At 42.5% G+C, this 13,033-nt stretch overlaps 1 protein-coding gene across 2 annotated transcripts in view; it reads right to left on the reverse strand.

Moving 5' to 3' along the window:
- Positions 1–6,812, reverse strand: part of Mfsd14a (major facilitator superfamily domain containing 14A) — a 52,257-nt gene extending 45,445 nt beyond the window's left edge. Inside the window, exon 1 of one of the 2 annotated variants that reach the window (XM_036190500.1) lies at positions 6,535–6,791. In XM_036190500.1, the coding sequence (XP_036046393.1) occupies positions 6,535–6,618 (84 nt within the window). In that variant the 5' untranslated portion in view covers positions 6,619–6,791. Of the gene's footprint in view, positions 1–6,534 lie in introns of both variants that reach the window. The other variant, XM_036190498.1, reaches the window with a different exon arrangement.
- Between the last annotated feature and the right edge of the window lie 6,221 nt (positions 6,813–13,033).

Here is a 13,033-nt window from a genome sequence, read left to right on the forward strand (position 1 = left end):
CCAGCCTGGTCTACAGAGCGAGATGTAGGAAAGGTGCAAAGCTACACAGAGAAACCCTGTCTCAAAAAAAACAAAACAAAACAAAAACAAAAACAAAAACAAATCTTAATGAGAACTTGAAAACATTGAGGTAATCTAAGTGGACACTAGCAAATAGAATGGCATCTCATGTTCACAGATTAGAAGAATTAATATTGTGAAAATAAATGCCCATCCTAAAAAAGCCATCTACAGGATTCATCACACTCTCCATTAAAATTCCAGTGCCATTCCTGAAACCAGAGAGACCAGTGCTAGGGCATAACAATACCTGATCTCACACCATAGGACAGAGACACAGCTAACAAAGCCAGGCATGGAGTCACACAGAAATGAGAGCCCGGAAATAAACCCAGTTACGGCCATCTGACTTCTGACAGATCCATACAAATATTCATGGGGAAAGGAGAGCCTCTCAACAGACGGTGTTGGATTTCCAAACTAAGAACAATGAAACTAGATCCCTAGATCTCATCTTGCCCCAAAATCAATTTAAATGGATCAGAGACCTGAACCCGTGATTGAACCCTCCAGAGAAAGCACTTCAACACAGAGGTGGAGGCAGGGATTTTCTAAAAGGACACCAATAGCACAGGCGAAAACTGTCAAGAATTGACGAGTGGGTTGGTTGACATTAAATTGAGATGCTTCTGTGTGGCAAGGAAAGAATCACCAGGGTGGACACAGCCTAAAGGATGGGGAAAAAATTCTTGCTAACTATATAATCTGACAGGTGAGTAACATGTAAAATACACAAAGAATTCAGAAACCTAAACAGTAAATCTGTTGTGGGATATCTGTACACGGTGTGAAGATGTACTGCTGTGATTGGTGTACTAAAGAGCTGAATGGTCAATAGCTAGGCAGGAGAGGACAGGCAGGATTTCTGGGGACAGAGAGAACTCTGGGAAGAAGAGAGGTGGGAGCACTAGAGAGACCAGGAGAGGAAATAGGAGATTCGATATGGGAGAGAGGCAACGCCATGTGGCAGAACATAGATTAATATAAACCGGTTAATTTAAGTTATAAGAACTAATTGAGACAAGCCTAAGACAAAGGCCTAACTTTCATAATTAATAAGTCTTCAAGTCGTTATCTGGGGGATGGTGATCCAAACATAGTCTGACAAGAAAGATTACTATGTAAGTCAAACAACCTAATCAATAACTGGGCAAATGAAATAAAGTCAGTGTCAGAAGATGACATTCAATAAACACATGAAAACATGTGAAATCTCTTGAGTCACCAGAGAAATGCAAATTTAAACTACATTGAAATTCCATCTCACCTCACTCAAACTGACACACATTGGGGGGGGGGGCAAACAAAAACAAATGCTGGCTAAGAAGCCGCAAAAAGGGAAGGAATCCTTATATACCGCTGGTGGGAATGTAAGGTACTCCAATCACTATGGACATCAGTATGGAGGTTTCTTAAAACACTAAAAACAGACCTGCCACAAGACCGGTCTACCACTCCATGTTACTACCCAGAGGATCCCATACCAGCACATCACAGTCACTTGCACATCAGTCCTTACTGCAACACTGTTGACACTGGTTAAGTTATGGAACCTAGGTATCCCTTAGTAGAGGAGTAGATAAAGAAAACATAATGTATATACACAGTGCAATTATTTTCAGCCATAAAGAACAATTAAGTCAGGCAGTGGTGGCGCAGCCTGTAATCCCAGCACTCTGGAGGCAGAGTCAGGTGGATCTCTGTGAGTTCGAGGCCAGCCTGGTCTACATAGTGAGTTCCAGGAAAGGCACAAAGCTACACAGAGAAACCCTGTCTCGAAAACAAACAAACAAAAACAAAAAAGAGAACAATTAATATGGCCAGGTGGTGTAGTACACACCTTTGATCCTAACACTGGGGAGGCAGAGGCAGGAGGATCTCTGATTTTGAGGCCAGACCAGTATACAGAGAAAGCTCCAGGAGTACAAAGAGAAACCCCATTTCAAAACCTAAAAAACAAAACAAAACAAAACAACAAATAACTAAAATGGTTTGCATTTAAAAAAAAGGTACACACCTGGCGGTGGTGTCGCATGCCTTTAATCCCAGCACTCGGGAGGCAGAGGCAGGCGGATCCCTGTGAGTTTGAGGCCAGCCTGGGCTACAGAGTGAGATCCAGGAAAGGTGCAAAGCTACACAGAGAAACCCTGTCTCGAAAAACAAACAAACAAACAAACGATACACAAAACCATGGATGTATTTATGACATGAGAGTATAAAGTGAAACTGACCAAAGACTGGGAGATGACAAAAGGGAAGCTAGGAGTGTGGGGGCAACGTCAAAAATGCATTCCACACTGAATGAGAATGCTGTCCGTAACACAGTAATGGGTGAACATTTTTAAAAAGGTAAAGTTGTGCCGGGTGGTGGTGGTGCACGCCTTGTAATCCAAGCACTCGGGAGGCAGAGGCAGGTGGATCTCTGTGAGTTCGAGGCCAGCCTGGGCTACAGAGCTAGTCCAGGACAGGCTCCAAAGCTACAGAGAAACCCTGTCTCGAAAAACCAAAACCAAAACAAAACAAAACCAAAAGGTAAAGTTGTATGTCTATATAAAAAAGAACTTCATAGTCTTAATGTATACCACATGAACAAAACAGTGACTTTACTTCTGTGCTTGCCTGATAATCTTTTGCTCTCTATTCATAGGTTGACACATTGCTTATTAATATATACTTCATATATACTTGATATATTTAGCAATATCATATTTATATAAATTTATCCTTAATACATATAATGTAAATGTTAAATATATCTTCCATTAGCTTAATAAACTTAGTTAACCATTAAAAAAAAAAAAAAGGGGGAGGAATAAAATCTGCCAAGAAAAATACACCAAGAAAATTTTGCAAACACCTTCAGAGTAAACTGACCAGTTAAAATTCCTGATACGCACTGGGGACTGTCAGTTGACCAGAAAGTGCTTGCTTAGCATTTGTGAAAACCTGGGTTCATTTCGAGCAACCTCAACCAAACTTCTCCTACATACCATCACACAACCTAATGTGATTTAAGCCTTGTTCTACACTACTTCAAGTTGCAACAAATAAGCCTCATCCAGACCTCAGAGCAAACAGAATACAATTTCAGGAGGAAACACATTAGTTACACTCCATTAGGGTACTGCTTAATGGTAGTACACCTGCCTAGCATGTGTGAGGTCATGAGTTCAATATCCAGCACAAGTAAGTTATAACTAGCCTAGTTCATCCAGAAGAATTCATTTCTTCAATTGATAACTATAAATCTACTCTTCATTTTTGCCAAATCACTAGCAACTTTTCGTTTCAACAATATTAAAATTGGTTGAACAAATGGACAACATTAACTCAAAAAAGGAAAAAGAGAATCAGGCCAGGCACTGATCAGCTATGTCAAATCTGTTCAAAGGCCGTCACGGACTGACCAGTCTCAGATACCTACCTGCCTCTGAAGGAATGCAATGGGAGTACATCTTTAAAGGCTGAAACTGTACTGTCAAGAGCAATAGCTCTACAGCAGTCCACAACGAAGCACACACGGGGAAAACCAAAAGTTAATTTTCCCCTTGAAAAAGACAGCAACAACAAAAAACAGAGGTGGGGTAGAGTTGGGAGGACTGGAAAGATGCCCCAGTGGTTAGAATCACCTATTAGCAGCTCTCCCAGGACCCTGGTTTCATTTCCAGCACCCACAAGGTGGCTAACTACTACCAACAATAACCCCAGTCCCAGGGGATCTGATAGCCTCTTCTGGCCTCCCAAGTCACTGCACTCACATGGTGAGGCATACATGCAGGCCAAACACCCACACGTCAAATAAAGAGAAATCTGAATGTTCGCAACAGCAGTCTAACTTACATATAGAGGCAGAAAAACAATGCCATCTTAAACAAAACTCTCATGTGTATGGGAGAGAAAGTATATATATCCATGTATCCATCCATCTACCCACATCCTAGAGGTCCAGTGGGACTCAAGGATAAAACAAAGCTCTTACTCTGGAGACAGTACCAGTGCTTTTAAGGATGGAAAGCAGATATGGCTTAGCCATTATGAGCACTTGCTGCTCTTGCAGAGGACCCGTGTTCAGTTCCCAGCACTCACATGGCAGTGAAAAGTCATCTGCAACCCAAGTTCCAGAGATATGACCAGCTCTTCTGACCTCCTCAGGCACTAGGCATGCACGTTAAGCACATACATACATTCAGGCAAAAATACCCATAAATATAAAAAGTTTAAAAAATAATCTTTTTCTTTTTTCTTTCTTTCTTCTTGTTTCTCTGTGTAGCCCTGGCTGTCCTGTAACTCAGAGATCCGAGTGCTGGCGTTAAAGGTGTGCCCACCACCTCTAGGCTCATAATCTTTCTTTAAAAAGAAGACTGGAAAGGAAAACGTACAGTAAGATGGGAAAAAACAATGCTCTAAGACTTCAGCCCTCAAGAAAAGTTGTCATTGGTTTAGTGTACCATCAAGACATTACATTGTTACTAGGGAAAAGTGATATTTTGTGTACTAAAGCAAACTATAAATTTACTGTATCTTTATAAATAGCAAAAAGATTTAAACAAACAAAGAAGACCCTCTTCTTGCCAGGCCTGGCAGTACATACCTATAATCCCAGCACTTGGAAGGCAGAAGTGAGAGGATTATAAATTTGAAGTCACTTAGAGCTACATGAGATCTCTTCTAACACTAAGAATTTGGAATGAACATGCTGTAGGGCTGGCATAGGCTATGAGTCTGATCCCCAGTATCTCATTAAAACAACAACAAAACTTTTACAGAGCAGACCAAACAAAGATCTGTCAAAGAGGCAATAAAACTACAATTTAAGAGGTGTATTTCTTTTCTTTCTTCTTCTTCTTCTTCTTCTTCTTCTTCTTCTTCTTCTTCTTCTTCTTCTTCTTCTTCTTCTTCTTTTTGCTTTTGTTTTTTTGTTTTGTTTTGTTTTTTGAGACAGGGTTTCTCTGTGGCTTTGGAGCCTGTCCTGGACTGGCTCTGTAGAGCAGGCTGGCCTCAAACTCAGAGATGCGCCTGCCTCTGCCTCCTGAGTGCTGGGATTACAGGCGTGCGCCACCACCGCCCTGCTAAGTGTATTTCTTAATCTTCAGTTCTTGTCTTTTGCAAAGAATATTGATCTCAAGTACATCTGGCTTTACAAAATGTACTTCGTTAAAATTCTGTCTTTCATCAGTCAGTGGATCTCTGAGTTCGAGGCCAGCCCGGTCTACAGGGGAGAGCTTGGGACTGCCAAGGTTACACAAAAAAACTCTGTCTCGAAAAACAAGGTCTTTCCATGGTTCACAACAATATCCTTTTCTCCCAATATAGTTCCTACCAACTTGGTCAAAACGGCTAATCTGAATTCATCAGATCAAAATAATATTTTAATCAGGTACAGTAACAAGGATCTGAGAAACATCGAACTTTCGTTTTTCAATAAATGTCAAAGCTATGACAACTAATAAATCTGACAGTTAACCGAACCTATTCTGAAATCGTTCCATATGTCCCAAGCTTTCTAAATTTTGGCAGTTGGACTAGGCCATGTTCTGAAATGTCAAAAGAAAGTTGTCATTTATTTCAAACTGAATTCAGCAAATCCTCAGTGGTGCCCTACTTACATATTTAGTGCTTTGCTAGCATTGATCGAGGCTCCAGTAAATTACAAACAAATGGAACGGCAGGGACCATGTCTGCAACTTCATGGGAAAGAGATACATCTTATTTTTCCATTCTATTTCCGAACGTGATACCAAAGGATTCAGCAAAGAAATCTCGGCACAACAAACGTGTCCGCTCGTTTTCCAATTACAAACCCTACGTCCACGTCTGGTAACCCTCTACACGCTGCATAAAGTTTACTGCGAATAACGACTGTCTAAAAGGCTCATTTTTTTGAGCCTCAGCCCGCCTGCCTTTCAAAGAGTCTTTCCCTGATCCTCACGCCACGACAAATTAAAGACTGTTATTTTGAGGCACAAGGTGACGACTTGTCTAAAGGAGAGTATGTGTAGGCCCCAGGTGGTCAGGTCAGCCTTCCGACGCCGGGAGCGGAGACGAGCCCACCCCCGGGACAGGGTCACCGAGCCCAGGACACTTCAGAGCCGCCGCTCCGGCTCCCGGCGACCACGAGGGGACAACGCACGTACCCTGGCCCAGCGGGCCGCGGCGGCGGCGGCGGCGGCCACCCGCCACAGCATATGGAGCGCCAGGCTGCCCGGCCTCCCCGCGCCGCGCTGGGCCTGGCTCGGCAGCCGAGGGGCCGACGCCTCCTCCCCGCGGCCGGCTGCACGTGGGCCGAGGCCGCAGGCTCCCGAGACACCGCGATCGGCCGAAGAAGCCGGGCCGCCGAGGCCCGCAGGGCGAGACGGCCGCAGCGCCAGCACTGCGGGAAGGCTGGGTGCTCCCGGCCCGGCGAAGGCGGAAGCAGGGGGAAGAGGGAGCTGGGCCCGCGCCGGGGCCGCCCTGCGGCGCCGCACCGAGACTCACCGTGCCTCCGTCTTTAATGATGATCTTTTTGGCCAGCATGATACTGCGGTTCGCGGCCCGTTTCTTTTTCTTCCCCTGGGTCATTTTACCATCCTCGACTCCCGGCGCTGCAGCAGCCACTCAAGGGGCGGGCGGCCCCAGCGGCAAGTGCGGTCCCGCCACTACTGCCGGGCCGAGCCGCTCAGGGCGCACGCCGCCATCTTGAGGGCCCCGGCGGCGCGTCACATCGTGCGATGGGCTGAGTCGCCCGCCCCGCCCCGCCCCCGTGACGCAGCCACGCCCCCGCAGTGTGGCCACGCCCCTCGAAAGCTGCACCTGCGGAGAAGGCAGGGCGGCGCCCTGGGGCAGGGTGGAGTCAGGTCCCTTGCACTAGCTAGCCGGGGTCCCTTCTTTTAAGGTGCTGAGCAGTGGGTATGCTGTTTCTCCTTCGCAGATGAAGGAACTCAAGTTTCAAAAAGTTACTACCTGCTCATATCTGACAAAGAGTTTCTCAGAAGCTCTAACCAGGCATCCCAAACTATCAGCATTCACGTCAACTGCTTCCCCATCAAAATAGAACCAAAGGGAACTGCACAGTTTTATGGTCGGTAGCAGGTAGAGGGCTTTTTAGTTTTTGTTATTATTATTTTTTTTAATTGTTGGTCTGATGCTCAGCTAGGTCATGCTGGCTTACACATCCCCCTAGTCCCAGGACATTTTACCAGCAAACTCCCCCCTCCCCAACCTAAAGACATATCACACTTCTAAGGCTTTTGTTTAAAGAAATCAGTTTGACTAGAGGATTATTAGAAAGAGCATGGGCACAAGTGGAATATGAAATATCAAGTATTACCACAGTGCTAACTTTTTTTTTTCTTTTTGAGACAGGGGCTCATTATGTAAACCAGGCTGGCCTCAAACTCAGATCTCCTCCTGCCTTCCTCCCATGCTGTGGTCAAAGGCATGTGCCACCATGTCCGGCAAAATTTTGATTTTAGCAATTGTTTTGAAAACCTTTTTAAGTATACCTTCGGTGTTTGGGAGTGGAAGGGCAAGAGGCATGCTATCTACCCTCAAACTGCTCGATGACCGGAAGCTGGGGACAAAGCACTGTGCAAGCAGTGAACCTGGATGTGGTAAGGTATAGTCACACTCAATATTCTTCCCTGGAACAAGTGCATTAGGCTCCCTCTCCTGGCTTGTGGTCTGGTTAATGATGCCCTCTGTTTTCACAGGGTGAAGCAGAAGGGAAAGTGACTTCAGAGACTAGGTCATAAAAGGCACTGCATGGTTTCGCTGGGATTTTTATTCTCTCTAGTCAAGAGATGTCACTTGCTATGCCATGGTACTAGAGGGACTAGGGAGAGGTCCTGGTGAGGAGCTGAAACCTCTGATAAAGCTTTGTGGATCATCTAGGAAGTAGATCTCTAGGCCTGGTCAAGCCTCTAGCTGACTGTAGACAACCTAACTACAACTTTATGAGACCTTCAGCTAGGACCACCCAGCTTAGCCACAGTACCGGGCCAAGGAGGTAGTTCTTTTGGAGTGCCTGTCCTGTAAGCACAGGGCTGCGGATACCACCACCAACAATGAATAAGCAAACCCCAAATGGAAGTACATGCCTGAAGCCTGGTGCTCAGGAGGTGGGAGCAGCAGAATGAGAGACTCAAGGACAAATCTGAGACCAGCCTGGGATCCATAAAACCCTGTCTTAAAAACCGGTGGGGGGTCAGTGTTTCAGGCCACCAAATTTTGGGGCTATTTGTTACATGGCTGTAAATAACTAACGGACAAGGTCCAAGTGAATGTGTATGTTACTGTAGCTTTTCTGTATATTTCAAAATAAGTTAAGAATAAACTTGATTGGATATTCTGTTCCTTCTATATGGTGATACTATATTTGTGAAATGTGATTTTATTTGTATATTAATAAAGTTGCCTTGGGGTCAGAGCAAGCCATAGCAGAAGCTGGGCAGTGGTGGTGGTGCATGCCTTTAATCCCAGCACTTGGGAGGCAGAGCTAGATGTCTTGTGTGGTGCACACCTTTAATCTCAATACCAACCATAGAAGTCCTGGAAGTCTGTACAGACAGGCAGTGACAAGGAGGTCATGTGGCTGGGTTTACTACCAATGAGAAAGCAGAACAAAAAGTCTTATATAGACAGGACACACAGAAGTAGGTCTCTTGCAGACAGGAAAGACAGAGCAGCAGTGAAGTGTAAGGTTTTCAGTTCTCAGCTATTGCTCTGACCTGTTGGTTATAAACTCTATATTTGGCCCTGTGTTTCTTATTTAACAAGATGGTTACATCTACATTTGGCACCCAACGTGGGGCTCAAACCTACAACCCTGAGATTAAGAGTCTCATGCTCTACCAACTGAGCTAGCCGGGCCCTCTAGCACAAGGTAATGATGAGATCGATAAATTATTGGTAGGAAATGTGCTGGAGGCCTCAGAATTTCATAAAAAACACCATGTCAATAGTATAGGTTTAAAAAAGGATTTTTCCATAACCTGGCAACAAGCCAAGGAAATTGTAAAGAAATGTCCTACTTGTTCCTTCTACAATCAGACACCATTACCAGCCAGATGTAACCCAAAGGGTACTCAGAGGAATGAAATCTGGCAGATGGATGTGTTTCACTTTGCAGAATTTGGAAAATTGAAATATGTACACCATACTATCGATACTTATTCAGGATTTCAATGGGCAACTGCTTTGAGTTCTGAAAAAGCTGACTCTATAATCACTCATTTGCTAGAAGTTATGGCCATCATAGGTATACCTGCACAAATTAAAGCTGACAATGCTCCAGCATATGTCTCTATTAAAATGAAACTGTTTTTTGCTTATTATAATATAAAGCATATTGCAGGTATACCACATAATCCTACAGGTCAAGTAGTTATAGAAAGATCCAACAGAACTCTAAAGGACATGATAAATAAACAGAAAGGGGTAACAAAAACCCCCAGAAATAGACTGCACAATGCTCTATTAACTTTGAATTTTCTCAATACTAATGAGAAAGGAACAACAGCTGCAGAGAGACATTGGATAATAGAAAAAACTACAGAATTAAATCAGCCTATATACTTCAAGGATGTGCTGACCTCAGAATGGAAACCAGGACACGTGTTACGTTGGGGATGAGGTTTTGCTTTTGTTTCTGCAGGAGAAGATAAGCTGTGGGTACCATCAAAATTGATAAAGGTTTGATCTGAACAAGAGAGACCTCTTAGAGGAGGTGATAGTTCATCAACCAACATGACCATCCAGTTTAAATTCATTTATACCATTAATACATGCCTTTTCATTTAATCAGATATAACTTGCCAAAAGGGAACCTCCCCAAAATTAGTCTTGGGGAAAGGTTTTTATTTTTGTCTTTTAGGAGAATGAAGGCTAAGGAATCTGAAGAACACTGGACAAGTGAGACAACTGAAGAAAAAGGACAAATCATCTGTCCCAGGAAAAAGAGTAAAATGGCCTATTGGTATATCATCTACTAAATTTCATAAATCTTCCTAAATGTTTGTTTCTGCTCTTCTCTAAAAAATTAATACTATTGGTCTTCTTGTAGTCCCAGTTCAATTAAAATTTAAAGCTGACTTTGGAGTTGGAGAATGGCTCTCTCCTTCTTTAAACTCAAGCATGTTGTTAAAAGGAAAATGCAAACTCCCTGTATCATACCAGAAAAAGAGCCATCTTCTGACATGGGACAGGAGAAAAACCAAATTAATTAAGGGACTATTCTATTACCAATCTCAATTCTTTGATTCTATTCTGATTCTTTAAACTTTTCTTAAAGTGTGAATTTTATATCAAAATTTACAAGATATATATATATATATATATATATATATATATATATATATATATATAAAACTTTAAGATAATAATGGTTATGTAGAGTACTAATTAATTCTAGAGAAAAGGCTTCGATTAGCTGCCGATACATGTCTTTGTGTTCGAGTCTCTTTTCAGTTTTCTGCAGGAAATCACGGCCAGGCCTAACATCAACTGCAATCTCCAGGAAGATGGGGCCCCACAACGATAATTCTACATGGACAATAGTAATATCACTAAGCTGACAAACATCATCTACAGATCAGCTTTGGACTACAAAGTGCTTAGAGCAATTCTGAGATGGCTAGCTGAGATGATCCAGTCTCAAAGACTACTTGAATAAGGGCTTGAGATAAACCCTGAACTTTGGCATTATGGATAACAAAGAATATAGTTACCTTTCCTAGAATTTGACAATTAACCCAAAATTTTTCTTTTCAGAATAAAGATACCTTCGCCCATACCCAGCAGGAAGCAATTTTAAGAATACGACACCCACATTCCCAAAGGGGTGGTGTAGGGCGGGTGGTTTTTTGGTCTTTTTATGGGTTTTGGGTCTGGGATAGTTTTCATTGTTTAGAAGGGTTGGTTACAAGTTGTTGTTAAGGGTTAGAAAAAGGGCTAGGCAAAGGAGATTAGATTTAAGGTGCTTGTTAAAAAAAAAAAAGGAGAAAAAAAGAAAAAGACAATTACTAGTTTTAAATACTTTACATTAGATTGGGTTGTTTTATATTGTATATAAATTATACACACACACACACACACACACACACACACACACACATATACAGAGAGAGAGAGAGATTGTTAGAATATGCCATACACATATTTCTAATTTTGCTCAAGATATTGTACTTATACCATTCATTTAACAATGTAATGCAATTTGCTAATCCTTGAATGTTATTATTACCAACTATTAGGATATATAGAAGTGAAAGTTAGTGGTTAGACATTACAATTGAACTTGTAGTCATATTAGGTGTGTTTTCAAGATCGAACAGAGATATTTTAGATAGACAGGTCATCTTCAAATCCTTCAGAGATCTACAGAATATGGCATTTAAAATGTTTTAATAACTTAGGAATTTTTCTTTTTTGCTATGACTATGAGACATGTCGGCTCCTGGCAGTACCAATCTACTTCAGAGAAAATATGGGCATTGAAGAAACTGCATATGGAGTTAACTTTCATTGTGGCAAAAGTTAGCCACTGGACAACAAAGTATCCTCTAATCAACTGCTGACAAACAGGACAGACAGGACATTAAACCAAGGACTACCTATTCTTGCCAAAACAAGAGTGGTTGTGGCTTTAACAAAAGGCATCTTCTGAAGCCAGGACAATATGGCACCATCCCTGAAGTGAGTGACCTTTGCAATCTGTAAAAGGTACCGTGCCCTTTTCTTCGAAGGCAGCTGGACAGGGAGTGGGCCGATGGCTTCTGATGTGCAATGGAACAGCAGATGAAACAGTTATTCTTGAGGAATAACTAAGCTCACCCCTCTCAATAGTAGACTGGCATTTAATAGAGGGATGTGGAGAAGAATGGGATGCCGAGATGAAGCCACATATACACCGCCAAGAAAAATGGACAGCTGACTTGCAAAAACATCAATAATTTCCAGAATTTAAAATCCTGAATCATGACATGACACTAATCGAATTCAGGTGTTTCTGGTACAAGGACTGCTCTCACCAAATGGTGAGGTCAAATTGTTGACCTTGTATACATCCTACTTCACAAATGAGTCTGTCAGATACGCTAAGCCTATAGGCTGAAGATGATGCCCCAACACTGCGGAGAAACCTGTCCAGGCAGCTGGCTGTTTCTGTCAACTCACATTTTTTTTTGGAAGCTGCTTGCATGTACTTCCTGTTTTTATTTTTTATTAGGTAGTATTATTTCCTTCTTGGGTATCTGAGGGAGTTGAAGATCAGTCAGTTTTAGTTATAATTATCTTTGTTAAGGATTTCAGAAAAACTCACTAAGAGCTGTAAGAGTATAAATTTGAAAGACGTTATAATACAGTTCTGTTAGCAATATAAGTTAGGATAGAAAGTGAATCAGGTACATTTTGGACTTACCAAAACAGGATCGATAATGGAATTATTTTCTCTGAATTTGTCAAATACAAATGGACTAAACATTTTAGTTATAACTTTTTTCCTTTTTTTCTTTTATTAAAATAGAAAAGGGGAAATGTGGTGATACTATATTTGTAAAATGTGATTTTATTTATATATTAATAAAGTTGCCTTGGGGTCAGAGCAAGCCATAGCAGAAGCTGGGTGGTAGTGGTGCACGCCTTTAATCCTAGCACTTGGGAGGCAGAGCTAGGTGGATCTCTATGTGTTCAAGGATACAGCCAGCACGGAGACACATGCCTTTAATCTCTCTTTTTTGGGGGTGGGGGTGTTTCGAGACAGGGTTTCTCTGTAGCTTTGGAGTCTGTCCTGGACTAGCTCTATAGACCAGGCTGGCCTCGAACTCACAGAGATCCGCCTGCTTCTTCCTCCCGAGTGCTGGGATTATAGGCGAGCACCACCACCGCCCAGCTGCCTTTAATCTCAATACCAACCATAGAAGACAACCATGTACAGACAAGCAGTGATGAGGAGGTCATGTGGCTGGGTTTACCACCAATGAGAAAGCAGAACAGAAAG

This window comes from Onychomys torridus, chromosome 6, assembly GCF_903995425.1.
Source record: "Onychomys torridus chromosome 6, mOncTor1.1, whole genome shotgun sequence".
Lineage (NCBI taxonomy): Eukaryota > Metazoa > Chordata > Mammalia > Rodentia > Cricetidae > Onychomys > Onychomys torridus.